We start from the raw sequence: 16,855 nt of genomic DNA, 5'->3' as shown, positions 1-16,855 counted from the left end.
TTAATATAGTATATATAACACAGTTCATCATGGTGTATTACAGTTTAATACAGTATATATAACAGTTTCTCATTGTGTATAACAGTTTAATACAGTATATATAACACAGCTCATCATGGTGTATAACAGTTTAATACATTATACCACAATTTACCAAGGTGTCATATAGTTTATTACAGTGTATAAACTATAATACATCAAGGTGATTTGTGTTATCACAATGTATATCACACTTCACCCTGGTGTATTACAGTATATAACAGTACACCTTTATATACTATAGTTTATTGGAGTATGCCACAATTTAACATGGTGTATTAGTTTTTTTACACTTCCACAGTTCAAAATGGGGGTATTCTAGTTGATTACAATTAACAAGTGATGGTACATAGTATAAACTGTAACATCATTTAAAGCAGGGTACATATATATTTCACATGGTGTAGATGCAGTAGATAAGATCATTTGAAGCAGTGTAGATACAGACTTGTTACAGCATAGTTACAGTGTATAAACACTAGATACAGGTGTGTCAGTGTGGTAACAGTGTATAAACACTAGATACAGGTCTCTCACAGTGTAGTAACAGCGTATAAACAGTGTAGATACAGGTCTCTCAGTGTAGTAACAGTGTATAAACAGTGTAGATACAGGTCTCTCACAGTGTAGTAACAGCGTATAAACAGTGTAGATACAGGTCTCTCAGTGTAGTAACATTGTATAAACAGTGTAGATACAGGTGTGTCAGTGTAGTAACAGTGTATAAACAGTGTAGATACAGGTCTCTCACAGTGTAGTAACAGTGTATAAACAGTGTAGATACAGGTGTGTCAGTGTAGTAACAGTGTATAAACAGTGTAGATACAGGTGTGTCAGTGTAGTAACAGTGTATAAACAGTGTAGATACAGGTCTCTCAGTGTAGTAACAGTGTATAAACAGTGTAGATACAGGTGTGTCAGTGTAGTAACAGTGTATAAACAGTGTAGATACAGGTCTCTCAGTGTAGTAACAGTGTATAAACAGTGTAGATACAGGTGTGTCAGTGTAGTAACAGTGTATAAACAGTGTAGATACAGGTGTGTCAGTGTAGTAACAGTGTATAAACAGTGTAGATACAGGTGTGTCAGTGTAGTAACAGTGTATGAACAGTGTAGATACAGGTGTGTCAGTGTAGTAACAGTGTATAAACAGTGTAGATACAGGTCTCTCTCAGTGTAGTAACAGTGTATAAACAGTGTAGATACAGGTCTCTCAGTGTAGTAACAGTGTATAAACAGTGTAGATACAGGTCTCTCAGTGTAGTAACAGTGTATAAACAGTGTAGATACAGGTCTCTCACAGTGTAGTAACAGCGTATAAACAGTGTAGATACAGGTCTCTCACAGTGTAGTAACAGTGTATAAACAGTGTAGATACAGGTCTCTCACAGTGTAGTAACAGTGTATAAACAGTGTAGATACAGGTCTCTCACAGTGTAGTAACAGTGTATAAACAGTGTAGATACAGGTCTCTCACAGTGTAGTAACAGTGTATAAACAGTGTAGATACAGGTCTCTCTCAGTGTAGTAACAGTGTATAAACAGTGTAGATACAGGTCTCTCAGTGTAGTAACAGTGTATAAACAGTGTACAGGTCTGGGTTTGTTATGTTATACTGCCAAAACAAAGGAAACTTGAGTAAATGAGGGATACAAAGTCTATCAAAAGTAGGTGTGGTTTCTGAGTTAATTAAGCAATTAACATCCCATTATGCTTAGAGTCATGTATAAAAATGCTGCCTTTTTGTACCAGACCCTGAGCATGATGAAGGGTGACTGTCGAGCCAATCAGTGATGAAGACCGCTGAGCTCGCCGCCGCGTCACCGTGCTGGCCTGGGAGTCTGGGGGAAAGACCTGGTCAGCGAGGGGCCCCTGGAGGAAGGGGGCATTCTCCTCCACCGCGAGGCGCGGGGCCCTGGCTCGAGACACAGACAGGCGAGTCCTCCAGGAGTTCCGAGAGACGCCCGTCTGCGAGTGACGTGGCGCAGAGGCAGGCAGGCAGGCAGGCAGGCAGGCAGTGGGAAAGAGTCTCACAGGAGGTCAGAGGAGTCATCCCTCACACTTCTCATCGAGCGGATGAGCATTTCTGTGGCCCAAGCCAAAAAGAAGCCTACAGGCTCTGTTATGGGGGTGTGGGGAGGGGGGGCATTTTCCTGGTATGGGTTAGGTCCACTCCCCCCCTCAAAGGGCAAGGGAAACGTCAATACACACAAAGCCACTCAGTGTGGATCACTCAGTAACGCTGGGTGATCACGCCCACCCTAGGGTGGAGAAATTCTAAGCCTGATGGGACTGGAATCTCCCGGGTTGACCACGGCCCCCCCGTCCACAGCCCACAAGGGGTCCCCGAAGACCTCGACGAGCTTGAGAACCCCGTACATCGCACGCCGAGGCCACCCCGGTCACCAGATCTCCACTCGGTTTGACACTCATGGGCGCTCCTGCAGTGGCGCCTCCCAACCATGAACAAGACACCTCGTGCTGGGATTTCCCATGGACGCCTGGTGCTGCGCCTCCCCAGCAGAGATCCAGGCACCTGTAGGATCTGAGCTGAGGCTCACTGAAGCTGTGCTGCAGGCTTGTGGTGGACCAGGTGGTGGACCAACCTTCAGGTTGGTGTTTCCTTTAATACGGCAGTTACCTGTACAACAGCTGCGCTGGCATGGTTCCGTCTTCGGCCGTTTGATGGAAAATCTGGAAGTGCCGCACGTTGCCGGAGCAGTGGTTTGTATATTTACGGAGAGAGACGTGGGCGAGTGGTGGGAGAGGAGAGAGGGCGGTTCGAGGAAGAGATCAGGTGCGAGAGAGAGAGAAGTGAGGAGGAGGAGGAGGTCACTCACAGGCCAGTTTGCTGTCAAAGCTGGAGAGCGTGATGGCGAAGGCTTGTAGGGCGCAGAGAGGGAAACTATAGTCCATGGAGAAGACATCATCAGCGACCCGGCCAAACTGCATCACTATATACTCCTCTGAGAGAGAGAGAGACACATCATCACACACCTGGCCAAACTGCATCACTATATACTCCTCTGAGAGAGAGAGAGACACATCATCACACACCTGGCCAACCTGTATCTCTATATCCTCCTCTGAGAGAGAGACACATCATCACACACCTGGCCAACCTGTATCTCTATATACTCCTCTGAGAGAGAGACACATCATCACACACCTGGCCAACCTGTATCACTATATACTCCTCTGAGAGAGAGAGAGACACATCATCACACACCTGGCCAACCTGTATCTCTATATCCTCCTCTGAGAGAGAGACACATCATCACACACCTGGCCAACCTGTATCTCTATATACTCCTCTGAGAGAGAGACACATCATCACACACCTGGCCAAACTGCATCACTATATACTCCTCTGAGAGAGAGAGAGACACATCATCACACACCTGGCCAACCTGTATCTCTATATCCTCCTCTGAGAGAGAGACACATCATCACACACCTGGCCAACCTGTATCTCTATATACTCCTCTGAGAGAGAGACACATCATCACACACCTGGCCAACCTGTATCTCTATATACTCCTCTGAGAGAGAGACACATCATCACACACCTGGCCAACCTGTATCTCTATATCCTCCTCTGAGAGAGAGAGAGACACATCATCACACACCTGGCCAACCTGTATCTCTATATCCTCCTCTGAGAGAGAGACACATCATCACACACCTGGCCAACCTGTATCTCTATATCCTCCTCTGAGAGAGAGACACATCATCACACACCTGGCCAACCTGTATCTCTATATACTCCTCTGAGAGAGAAACACATCATCACACACCTGGCCAACCTGTATCTCTATATACACGTCTGAGAGAGAGAGAGACACATCATCACACACCTGGCCAACCTGTATCTCTATATACTCCTCTGAGAGAGAGACACATCATCACACACCTGGCCAACCTGTATCTCCATATACTCCTCTGAGAGAGAGAGAGAGACACATCATCACACACCTGGCCAACCTGTATCTCTATATCCTCCTCTGAGAGAGAGACACATCATCACACACCTGGCCAACCTGTATCTCTATATACTCCTCTGAGAGAGAGACACATCATCACACACCTGGCCAACCTGTATCTCTATATACTCCTCTGAGAGAGAGACACATCATCACACACCTGGCCAACCTGTATCTCTATATACTCCTCTGAGAGAGAGACACATCATCACACACCTGGCCAACCTGTATCTCTATATACTCCTCTGAGAGAGAGACACATCATCACACACCTGGCCAACCTGTATCTCTATATCCTCCTCTGAGAGAGAGACACATCATCACACACCTGGCCAACCTGTATCTCTATATACTCCTCTGAGAGAGAGAGAGAGACACATCATCACACACCTGGCCAACCTGTATCTCTATATACTCCACTGAGAGAGAGAGAGACACATCATCACACACCTGGCCAACCTGTATCTCTATATACTCCTCTGAGAGAGAGAGAGACACATCATCACACACCTGGCCAACCTGTATCTCTATATCCTCCTCTGAGAGAGAGAGAGAGACACATCATCACACACCTGGCCAACCTGTATCTCTATATACTCCTCTGAGAGAGAGACACATCATCACACACCTGGCCAACCTGTATCTCTGTATCACCACGCTGCCCGCTGTCTCACCGTTGTCGGGATGGATGATCTGGAAGTTCTTGACAGACGCCTGAGTCACGCGGCCGTGGAAGTTAAGGACATACGACTGGGTCCCTTCACTCCAGGAGGGAGGCTTGTTCACCAGGGTGACCAGACTCTCCAGATTCCCATTCTGATAGCGGGAGAGCAGGGTCTCCAGCTCCTGAGAGAGAGGGGTCAACACACACACACTGACTGGACACTCCAGTACACTAACACTGCACTGAGAGAGAGAGGGGTTAATACACACACACTGACTGGACACTCCAGTACACTAACACTGCACTGAGAGAGAGAGGGGTTAATACACACACACTGACTGGACACTCCAGTACATTAACACTGCACTGAGAGAGAGAGGGGTTAATACACACACACTGACTGGACACTCCAGTACATTAACACTGCACTGAGAGAGAGAGGGGTTAATACAGACACACTGACTGGACACTCCAGTACATTAACACTGCACTGAGAGAGAGAGAGGAGTTAATACAGACACACTGACTGGACACTCCAGTACATTAACACTGCACTGAGAGAGAGAGGGGTTCATACAGACACACTGACTGGACACTCCAGTACATGAACACTGCACTGAGAGAGAGAGGGGTTAATACACACACACTGACTGGACACTCCAGTACATGAACACTGCACTGAGAGAGATAGGGGTTAATACACACACACTGACTGGACACTCCAGTACATGAACACTGCACTGAGAGAGAGAGGGGTTAATACACACACACTGACTGGACACTCCAGTACATTAACACTGCACTGAGAGAGAGAGGGGTTAATACACACACACTGACTGGACACTCCAGTACATTAACACTGCACTGAGAGAGAGAGGGGTTCATACAGACACACTGACTGGACACTCCAGTACATTAACACTGCACTGAGAGAGAGAGGGGTTAATACAGACACACTGACTGGACACTCCAGTACATTAACACTGCACTGAGAGAGAGAGAGGGGTTAATACAGACACACTGACTGGACACTCCAGTACATTAACAATGCACTGAGAGAGAAGTTCCCTATTAACGATTCCCACCAAGCTTTTAACAAATCGATGTTTGATGTTATTTATAGGCTTGTGGCTGAACGTATTCTATAACTTTCCCTCCTTCTCCTCTGCTTACACACACGGCACTCTTTCTCCCTCTAGTGGTCGGCGATGAAAATGCACTATTATCTGTACACAGGTACAACCTGCTGTGCATCCAGGGCGGGATCATATAGGGCCGTATTTCACAGTCCCTTGGTGCAAGAACCACTGGACCAGCTGTCCTCCTGGTGTAACAAGACTGGACCTGAACCACAGGACCAGCTGTCCTCCTGGTGTAACAAGACTGGACCTGAACCACTGGACCAGCTGTCCTCCTGGTCTAAGAAGACCGGACCTGAACCACCGGACCGGCTGTCCTCTTGGTGTAATGAGACTGGACCAGAACTACAGGACCAGCTGTCCTCCTGGTCTAAGAAGACCGGACCTGAACCACAGGACCAGCTGTCCTCCTGGTGTAACGAGACCGGACCTGAACCACCGGACCGGCTGTCCTCCTGGTGTAACGAGACTGGACCTGAACCACCGGACCGGCTGTCCTCCTGGTCTAACAGGACCGGACTTTCATCAAAATCATCTGTTCTCCAGTCCAGAAATATAACTAGACTACCTTCAGCAGTAGGAGTTGTAGTAATAATAATTGATCGCCCTCTCTCTCACTCTCCGCAGGCACAGTGAAAGTAACGAGGAGGAGAACAACTTCGGAACGAGGGACTGACGTTGCGTGGCCGAATGGAGACCCTCTCGTCATTCTCCCTCATTCCAGGGATGATCACCGTCATCTTCCTCGGACCCCTGAATCCCATCACGTTCGTCTCCTGAAACGGACCGGGAGGTTAATGCAGAAGCTGACAACCCACTTCAAAGTTCCCGACAGTGTCAAAGAGTTGAGTTCGTGGAGAGACTGACGTAGCAGATGGCGGCCAGCTCCTGCCGTAGAGTCTCCGTCTCGCGGACAAACGGCTTCTTCTCTGGGTTCTCTCCCTGGTCATACACGGTGAACCTTGTACCCAGGACGTTGGAGCTGGAGAAGAAGAGAGGGTTAATACCGACCTAGCGACTTCAGAAGTGGAGCGTGCCAATTTAATTTCTTATCGGTAACGTCGGACATAGACGGAGCGTTGCTAACATTACAGACGCCGAAACGAACCGGAGTTTCCCGATGTAGCTGTCCGTGTCGCGAGAGAGGTCAGTGGGGTCGGTGGAGATGAGGTAGTTAGAGGTCTTGCATTTTTTCCTTTTTCGGCCAGCCATCAGAAAGACCTACGAGATTGAAAATGAGAGAGGACTTGGCATACATGACAGAATGATTAGTACCTAAACCAATTAAAGATTAATAGAATCTGACACAGACCCTAGATGCACACCTAAAACAGAGAGATTAATTTAGACCCTAGAGACACACCTCACATGCAGAGATTAATACAGACCCTAATATAGACCCTAGAGACACACCTCACATGCAGAGATTAATACAGATCCTAATATAGACCCTAGAGACACACCTCACACGCAGAGATCAATACAGATCCTAATATAGACCCTAGAGACACACCTCACATGCAGAGATTAATACAGACCCTAATATAGACCCTAGAGACACACCTCACATGCAGAGATTAATACAGACCCTAATATAGACCCTAGAGACACACCTCACACACACACAGAGATTAATACAGACCCTAGAGACACACCTCACACACACAGAGATTAATACAGACCCTAATACAGACCCTAGAGACACACCTCACACACAGAGAGATTAATACAGACCCTAGAGACACACCTCACACACAGAGAGATTAATACAGACCCTAATATAGACCCTAGAGACACACCTCACACACACAGATTAATACAGACCCTAATATAGACCCTAGAGACAGACCTCACACACACACAGATTAATACAGACCCTAATATAGACCCTAGAGACTGACCTCACACACACACAGATTAATACAGACCCTAATATAGACCCTAGAGACACACCTCACATGCAGAGATTAATACAGACCCTAATACAGACCCTAGAGACACACCTCACACACACAGAGATTAATACAGACCCTAGAGACACACCTCACACACGGAGAGATTAATACAGACCCTAGAGACACACCTCACACACACACACACAGATTAATACAGACCCTAATATAGACCCTAGAGACACACCTCACACACACAGATTAATACAGACCCTAATATAGACCCTAGAGACACACCTCACACACACAGAGATTAATACAGACCCTAATATAGACCCTAGAGACACACCTCACACACAGAGAGATTAATACAGACCCTAGAGACACACCTCACACACACACACAGATTAATACAGACCCTAATATAGACCCTAGAGACACACCTCACACACACAGATTAATACAGACCCTAATATAGACCCTAGAGACACACCTCACACACACAGAGATTAATACAGACCCTAATATAGACCCTAGAGACAAACCTCACACACACACAGATTAATACAGACCCTAATATAGACCCTAGAGACACACCTCACACACAGAGAGATTAATACAGACCCTAGAGACACACCTCACACACACACACAGATTAATACAGACCCTAATATAGACCCTAGAGACACACCTCACACACACAGATTAATACAGACCCTAATATAGACCCTAGAGACACACCTCACACACACAGATTAATACAGACCCTAATATAGACCCTAGAGACACACCTCACACACACAGAGATTAATACAGACCCTAATATAGACCCTAGAGACACACCTCACACACACACAGATTAATAGAGACAGTTTCATGAACGTAAGAAAGTCTACACGTCCCCCTGACCCTCTTGCCGTCACTCCTCTCCAGGTGCAGGTAGTAGGTGGGGAACACGCCCTTCTCCATGCCCTTCCGGTCCCTGGTGATCCTGCACTGCACGGTGACGTCTCGGGGCGCGGGGCGCTGGGCGAACTCCTGCAGGTCCCCGCCCACGGACAGGAGGGAGTCCTTCTGGAAGAAGGGAAGAGCTCACGTCCCGGACACTGCAGCACAATGCGGCTTGACTGGGACAGCGATCACCTCCGCCGCCGCCGCCCGGCCCCCGATTCGCCCTGCGTTACCTTGCTGAGCTGGGAGTCGCTGTCAGAAAGGCGCTGGTTGCGGTTGAGGGGGGCTAGGCTGGAGGTATCCTCTCGGCCCCTTCTTCTCTCCCTCTCTTCCTCGCTTCCTCTGTCCTCTTCTTCTTCCTCCTCCTCCTCCTCCTCCTCCTCCTCGTCCTCGTCCAGCTCGGCCCCTTCCTTGCCGTCTTCGTCCTCCTCGCTGGCGCTGTCTCTCGGTCTCCTGGCTGAGGGGTGCAGAGACACAGAGAGCGGCTCGTCCCTGCCGATCGTCGAGTGGACTCAAACGGGTACGAAGCTGATTTTGGGGGCATTACTAGCTCTCGACCACCTTGAGACTGGCTGCTGCTCGTGGTGCCCACTCGTCTGTGTTCTGGCTACGCCCTGGGGTGTCCAAACCGGGCGACACGGTGGCGCGGGGGTTAGCATCGCCCCCTTGTCATGTGGGGGTTCTGGGTTCGATTCCTGTGGCGCTACGTGTGTGGAGTTTGCACGTTCTCCCCATGTTTGCGCGGGTTTTCTCCCACAGTCCAAAGACAGGCTGGTGTGTGTGTCCTGTGATGGACTGGCCCTGGTGTGAGTGTGTGTGTGTGTGTGAGTGAGTGTGTGTCCTGTGATGGACTGGCCCTGGTGTGAGTGTGTGTGTGTGAGTGTGTGTGTGTGTGTGTGTGTCCTGTGATGGACTGGCCCTGGTGTGAGTGTGTGTGTGTGTCCTGTGATGGACTGGCCCTGGTGTGAGTGTGTGTGTGTCCTGTGATGGACTGGCCCTGGTGTGTGTGTGTGTGTGTGTGTGTGTGTGTGTGTGTGTGTGTGTGTGTGTGTGTGTGTGTGTGTGTGTGTGTGTGTGTGTGTCCTGTGATGGACTGGCCCTGGTGTGAGTGTGTGTGAGTGTGTGTGTGTCCTGTGATGGACTGGCCCTGGTCTGAGTGTGTGTGTGTGTGTGTGTGAGTGTGTGTGTCTGTGTGTGTCCTGTGATGGACTGGCCCTGGTGTGAGTGTGTGTGTGTGTCCTGTGATGGACTGGCCCTGGTGTGAGTGTGTGTGAGTGTGTCCTGTGATGGACTGGCCCTGGTGTGAGTGTGTGTGAGTGTGTCCTGTGATGGACTGGCCCTGGTGTGAGTGTGTGTGTGTCCTGTGATGGACTGGCCCTTTTGTGTGTGTGTGTGTGTGTGTCCTGTGACGGATTGCTGGCCAGTCCAAGGTAAAGTGACTAGAAAAGTGATGGATGGATAGTCGTACAAACTAACCACCTAAATCCAAGGGGTGAAATTATTTCTCAGCGCCGTCTAGTGGGGCTGCTGGTGCAGACCGGCTGCCACAGGCTGGACACTGCACTTCAGGCTCGGATGTTGAGACTTTCCTACTGTACGTATAGGGCTCCGGTATCTTTCGGCATGACAAGCACCGCATAACTGCACTCAATCAATCTGGCGATCACAAGTGCTGACCCAGTACTTACACCCTTGATCTTGATTTTTAACTCTCCAGCCATCGGACACCACGATGGCGCTAACGGATCACGGGACCTGTTTGACAAGGGCGCCGAATGGTGCCATGATTGGAAAGCTCATTGCAGAAGTGTAATCTGATTCTCTCGATTTCATTTTTTTTTCATTTTAGTGCCCTGCTGATGGAGTAGATTTAAGTGTTCTGATGGTGCTGCTCATTCTCTTTTGAACTTGCACGGGATTTGCTGATGGCAGTGACCCTGTCAATCAGACTGCGAGAAGGCGGGGTTGGTCGGCGATCGTCGTCGTGGTCTTGCGTTCAGAAAGGAGGCCCTGATTGGATTCTGACAGCACATGCAGCAGGCAGAACTAATCAATTTGTCACACCGTTCCGTCTGTACCTGTACCCGTCTCTGCATCTGCGTCTGACAGACAGCAGAGTGCTCCTTCTGCTGGAAGGTCACTATTGATCTCTTCTGTCTCAATTACTGGAGCTCTCACTGTCTCATCCCAGAGCATCACTGAGAGAGACAGTACAGCAGAGTGTGGTATAGTTGAGTTACACAAAGCACAGTATAGGTACAGACGCACACAGTACAATTACAGACACACACAGTACAGGTACAGACTCACACAGCACAGCACTGACAAACACACAGTACAGAGGAGATACACACAGCACAGACGCACAGTACAGGTACACACCCACACAATTCAGACTCACACAGTACAGGTACAGACACACACAGTACAGATACAGACTCACACAGCACAGCACTGACATAGTACAGGTACAGACACACAGTACAGTACAGGTACAGACCCACACAGTACAGGTACAGACCCACACAGTACAGGTACAGACGCAGACAGTACAGTACAGGTACAGACTCACACAGTACAGGTACAGACACACAAAACACAGTACAGGTACAGACACACATAGTACTGGTACAGACTCACACAGTACTGGTACAGACTCACACAGTACAGGTACACACAGTACAGTACAGACTCACACAGTACAGACTCACACTGTACAGGTACAGACACAGTACAGTACAGACACAGTACAGTACAGTACAGACTCACACAGTACAGTACAGACACAGTACAGTACAGACACAGTACAGTACAGGTACACACAGTACAGTACAGACTCACACTGTACAGGTACAGACTCACACAGTACAGACTCACACAGTACAGTACAGACCTGTGACAGAAGGAGTCTTGCGCGGTCGCCGTCTCTTCATGGGGGACTGTGGGAAGGGGTCGCTCGCCCAGTCCTTCCTCTCTCCGTCCTCGCTGTCCGACCCCGGGGGCGTGACCTCCGGCCCCGCCAGGGCCACCACAGCGTCTGCCAGCTGGCCTGCGGCGGGAGGGCGAGATGGTGGGGGGGGGGGGGGGGGGCGGACGTCAGTGCCGTCGCCGGGTCACCAGGCCGGAACCCGGCGACGACCCCTTACCTTCCTGCTGCTGGCTGCTCCTCCTGGCCCTGGGTTTCCATGCCGACCGCCGGGGGGGCGTGGTCACGGCGAGCCCCGCCTCCTCCTGGCCTGGAAGCAGGAAAGCAGGAAGCCTGTACTAGCAGCGGAGATCGAGATCACTCCCGACAACAGGGCAGCGGGTCGCGCATGAAGACGTGTCCACACCAGTCCCCTTCCCCAGCCACGAGCCTCGTCTGCTGCCTCTTACCCTCTTCTTTCTTCTTCTTCTTCCTCGGCTTTTTCTCATTCTTTCCTGCGGGGGGCGCTGTCTGCCTCCCCTGCTCTCTCCTCCTGGTGACTGTGCTCTCTGCCTCTGGGGAGAGGAGAGCAGAGGAGAGCAGAGGGATGGAGCCAGTTCAGAGAGGGGGGTTATTAGGAGGCCATGAGGGGTAAAGGCCAGGGGGGAAATTTGGCCAGGACACTGGGGTGATACCCCTACTCTTGTCGAGAGACACCCCGGGATTGTTAATGACCACAGAGAGTCAGGACCTCGGTTTGACGTCTCATCTGAAGGACGGCGCCTGTTTACAGCCTAGTGTCCCCGTCACTATACTGGGGCATGAGGACCCACACAGACTGCAGGGTGAGCGCCCCCTGCTGGCCCCACTCACACCTCTCCCCAGCAGCAGCCTCAGCTTTCCCAGGAGTCTCCCCTCCAGGTACTGGCCAGGCTCACGCCTGCTGGGCTCCAGTGGGGTTTGTCAGCTGGGAGCTGCGGGGTGGTGAAGAGGCCGTGATGTTGGCGTTATTTCACAATGAGCGTGACTCAGCCAGGCAGAGGAAACACACACAGGTGTCAGGAGCAGTGCAGCTCCGGCTGTTTGTTTGTTTTTAGTCTAATATAAATAAAGGCTTGTAAAAGACGGGGCTTGTCTTTGCAATGTTGGGAGGTGGCCGGAATTCACTGATATTCTGCCTGCTTTGAACAGCAGCAGAGCTGAGACTGGCCTAGAAACGAAATGGACATGCTGGCTAAAAATTACAGCTGCCGCCCTGTTCCCGTCTCCCAGGACCGTGATGTCATGTGTTACGTCATCTGTGATGTCATGTGTGAAAAGCACGCAGGGTCCGCATTTCGTTGTACCCTGATACATGTGCCGATAAACGTGAGCTTGAACAGACCTGCTGGGTCCTCCTCCTCCTCCTCCTCCTCCTTGGCTTTCTTCCTTCCCGTCCTGGGCTCTGATTGGCCGCCGGGCGCCGCGGACGCCGTCTCCGAGGAGACGCTGAGCTCCGCCAAGCTGATCTCCTCCAATGGGGGCTCAGGGCGGGGCTCCGGGGGCGGGGCTGCCGGAGTCAATGCAGAGGAGCCCCGGTCAGGCGGACAAGCTGAGCTACACCGTGCGCATGCAGGGTCAGGACTAGCCAGGCAGTAAGACAGTAAGACACAGACTGAGAAGAGGTTAGAAACAGGAGTGAAAAAGGCAGAATCACTGGACCTGGTGTTTCTAAGCCAGGCACTAGGAACTACAATCTCACCACTCAGAGCGGCGCTGCTCTCTGACTGGCTGACAAGGGGCGTCGTGTCCTCAGCTTTGGGGCGCAGTCTCCTGTTCTGGGTTCGAACCTCTGGATTAGCTGTCACCATCTGGGTGTCTGTCCTTCTGCGCTTCTGTCTCTGTACCAGGAGAGAGCGCTAGAGAGAGAGAGAGAGAGAGGGGTTAATGCAGACACACTGACTGGACACTCCAGTACATTAACACTGCACTGAGAGAGAGAGGGGTTAATACACACACACTGACTGGACACTCCAGTACATTAACACTGCACTGAGAGAGAGAGGGGTTCATACAGACACACTGACTGGACACTCCAGTACATTAACACTGCACTGAGAGAGAGAGGGGTTAATACACACACACACTGACTGGACACTCCAGTACATTAACACTGCACTGAGAGAGAGAGGGGTTCATACACACACACTGACTGGACACTCCAGTACATTAACACTGCACTGAGAGAGAGAGAGGGGTTAATACAGACACACTGACTGGACACTCCAGTACATTAACACTGCACTGAGAGAGAGAGAGGGGTTAATACACACACACTGACTGGACACTCCAGTACATTAACACTGCACTGAGAGAGAGAGGGGTTCATACAGACACACTGACTGGACACTCCAGTACATTAACACTGCACTGAGAGAGAGAGGGGTTCATACACACACACTGACTGGACACTCCAGTACATTAACACTGCACTGAGAGAGAGAGAGGGGTTAATACACACACACTGACTGGACACTCCAGTACATTAACACTACAGCGATAAGGGAAAAGCGATTTTCTGCTCACCTGGTTTTCCAGCCTTTGCTGTCGGAGATCCGGGTTTTCCATCTGAGAGAGGTATAGTCTCGGTGGCGAGACACACTTTACACAACGAGACGGGCAGCTACACACGACGGACCGACCGACCGACGCAGTTATATGCCACAACTCCTCTTCACGCCACAGTTCTCTGTCCGCTCGGTCTGTAAGTGGCTTACAGGAGTCTAATGAGCTTTCAGCTCCTCACACACGCCGCCCGACCCAGCGCAGCTCGGAGCTTTTCCTGCACCGGCGTCTGTTCTCACTCGGCTTATCAGCCGTCCAGTCTGTTGCCGGGGCGAGCAGCGCCCTGACAGACAGAGAGGGAGAGGAGACACAGCCAAGGAGGGTGAACACGGAGGGCCGGATGCGGGGCGAGCTCTTGGTGATGGGGGGGGGGGGGGAGAGATCTGGGACAGCAGGTGCGGCACCGCTGTGTGCCGATGAAAGTGTCTCAGAAGAGCTGGCTCTCGGACGGCTGCAGAAGAGCCGTTTTTCTTCTACCTCGGGATGATCAAGTTTATTAAAAGTCCCACCCCCCCTTCCCCAAGACCCACGCCCGCTTGCTTTCTCTCTCAATTCAATTCAAGGTGCTTTATTGGCATGGCCGATTGGGTACGATCAGTGTTGCCAAAGCAACTGAAAATAATCTCTCTCTCTCTCTCTCTCTCTCAGGAGTTCGGAAGTACAGGGCAGTGCTATAATCCCCACCTGAAATCAGGTGCAATTCGTCGATAGAATAGGCCCTTAAAAGAAAAAAAAGAACTGCCCTGTGTGCTCTGTGACCCCGGAGAGTCATGAAATAATCTCCTGGGATCGTTTCCCACTCTGGTTACATCGCACTGAGCGGAGCTGGTGAGCGCCTGGGCGTCTCTTGTTAAAGGGCTAGGAGCCCGGAGAGGGCAGTCGTGCTCATTATCTTCTCCTCTTCAAGTGCGTCTCGTTTCCCGCCCCCGCCCTCCCCTGTCTCCAGTGAAGTGGTCGTGTCTTCTTCGGGACAAGAGCGACACCGTGCGTCTGAGCGGCTTAGCCGATGACGTCAGGGAAAAGCCCCTCTAAACCGCACCCGGGTCTCCCTGGAGACGAGGCGATCCTCACCTCCTGTTCAATTCAATTCAGCTCAACTCAGTTCAAGGTGCTGTATCAGCATGACCGCTGGGTACAATCAGTGTTGCCGAAGCAATTCAAAATAATGAAATTCACACGGAACAAAGCAAAAAATAAAAGTAAAATAAAATCTACAGACATATTACAGACATTTACAATAGAGACATATCATAAAATATTTACATATACTGTAGACGGATGGAGCATTATTGGGAGACAGACTCACTGTTCCCCAGGCTGGGACAGGAGATCACACACTGTATTATTATTATTGAGAGACAGGCTCCCTGTCTGTTCCTCAGGCTGGGACAGGAGATCACACACTGTATTATTATTGAGAGACGGGCTCACTGTCTGTTCCTCAGGCTGGGACAGGAGGTCACACACTGTATTATTATTATTGAGAGACAGGCTCACTGTCTGTTCCTCAGGCTGGGACAGGAGATCACACACTGTATTATTATTATTGAGAGACAGGCTCACTGTCTGTTCCTCAGGCTGGGACAGGAGATCACACACTGTATTATTATTGTTGAGAGACAGGCTCACTGTCTGTTCCTCAGGCTGGGACAGGAGGTCACACACTGTATTATTATTATTGAGAGACAGGCTCACTGTTCCTCAGGCTGGGACAGGAGATCACACACTGTATTATTATTATTGAGAGACAGGCTCACTGTCTGTTCCTCAGGCTGGGACAGGAGATCACACACTGTATTATTATTATTGAGAGACGGGCTCACTGTCTGTTCCTCAGGCTGTGACAGGAGATCACACACTGTATTATTATTATTGAGAGACAGGCTCACTGTCTGTTCCTCAGGCTGGGACAGGAGATCACACACTGTATTATTATTATTGAGAGACAGGCTCGCTGTCTGTTCCTCAGGCTGGGACAGGAGATCACACACTGTATTATTATTATTGAGAGACAGGCTCGCTGTCTGTTCCTCAGGCTGGGACAGGAGATCACACACTGTATTATTATTATTGAGAGACAGGCTCACTGTCTGTTCCTCAGGCTGGGACAGGAGATCACACACTGTATTATTATTATTGAGAGACAGGCTCACTGTCTGTTCCTCAGGCTGTGACAGGAGATCACACACTATTATTATTATTGAGAGACAGGCTCACTGTCTGTTCCTCAGGCTGGGACAGGAGATCACACACTGTATTGTTATTATTGAGAGACGGGCTCACTGTCTGTTCCTCAGGCTGTGACAGGAGATCACACACTGTATTATTATTATTGAGAGACAGGCTCACTGTCTGTTCCTCAGGCTGTGACAGGAGATCACACACTGTATTATTATTATTGAGAGACAGGCTCACTGTCTGTTCCTCAGGCTGGGACAGGAGATCACACACTGTATTATTATTATTGAGAGACGGGCTCACTGTCTGTTCCTCAGGCTGGGACAGGAGATCACACACTGTATTATTATTATTGAGAGACGGGCTCGCTGTCTGTTCCTCAGGCTGGGACAGGAGATCACACACTGTATTATTATTATTGAGAGACAGGCTCACTGTTCCTCAGGCTGGGACAGGAGATCACACACTGTATTGTTATTATTGAGAGACGGGCTCACTGT

The 16,855-nt window shown here is 50.0% G+C and overlaps 1 protein-coding gene across 1 annotated transcript; it reads right to left on the bottom strand.

The window, feature by feature from the left end:
* Nucleotides 1–2,871: 2,871 nt before the first annotated feature.
* On the bottom strand, nucleotides 2,872–14,206 carry LOC148829065 (uncharacterized). Its single transcript, XM_088923831.1, has 13 exons — nucleotides 14,139–14,206; nucleotides 13,315–13,471; nucleotides 12,958–13,122; nucleotides 12,044–12,148; nucleotides 11,815–11,904; nucleotides 11,562–11,717; nucleotides 8,902–9,125; nucleotides 8,627–8,788; nucleotides 6,934–7,046; nucleotides 6,693–6,807; nucleotides 6,503–6,601; nucleotides 4,697–4,868; nucleotides 2,872–3,005 (listed from the first exon to the last, which is right to left on the bottom strand). Exons 1-13 carry the CDS (start codon nucleotides 14,178–14,180, stop codon nucleotides 2,872–2,874), a joined length of 1,734 nt encoding a protein of 577 aa, XP_088779957.1. The 5' UTR covers nucleotides 14,181–14,206.
* Nucleotides 14,207–16,855: the final 2,649 nt, after the last annotated feature.

The sequence above is a fragment of the Atractosteus spatula genome, chromosome 8 (genome assembly GCF_055471065.1).
Source record: "Atractosteus spatula isolate fAtrSpa1 chromosome 8, fAtrSpa1.hap1, whole genome shotgun sequence".
Taxonomy (NCBI): domain Eukaryota; kingdom Metazoa; phylum Chordata; class Actinopteri; order Semionotiformes; family Lepisosteidae; genus Atractosteus; species Atractosteus spatula.
This window is presented reverse-complemented; position numbering and strand designations above follow the sequence as displayed.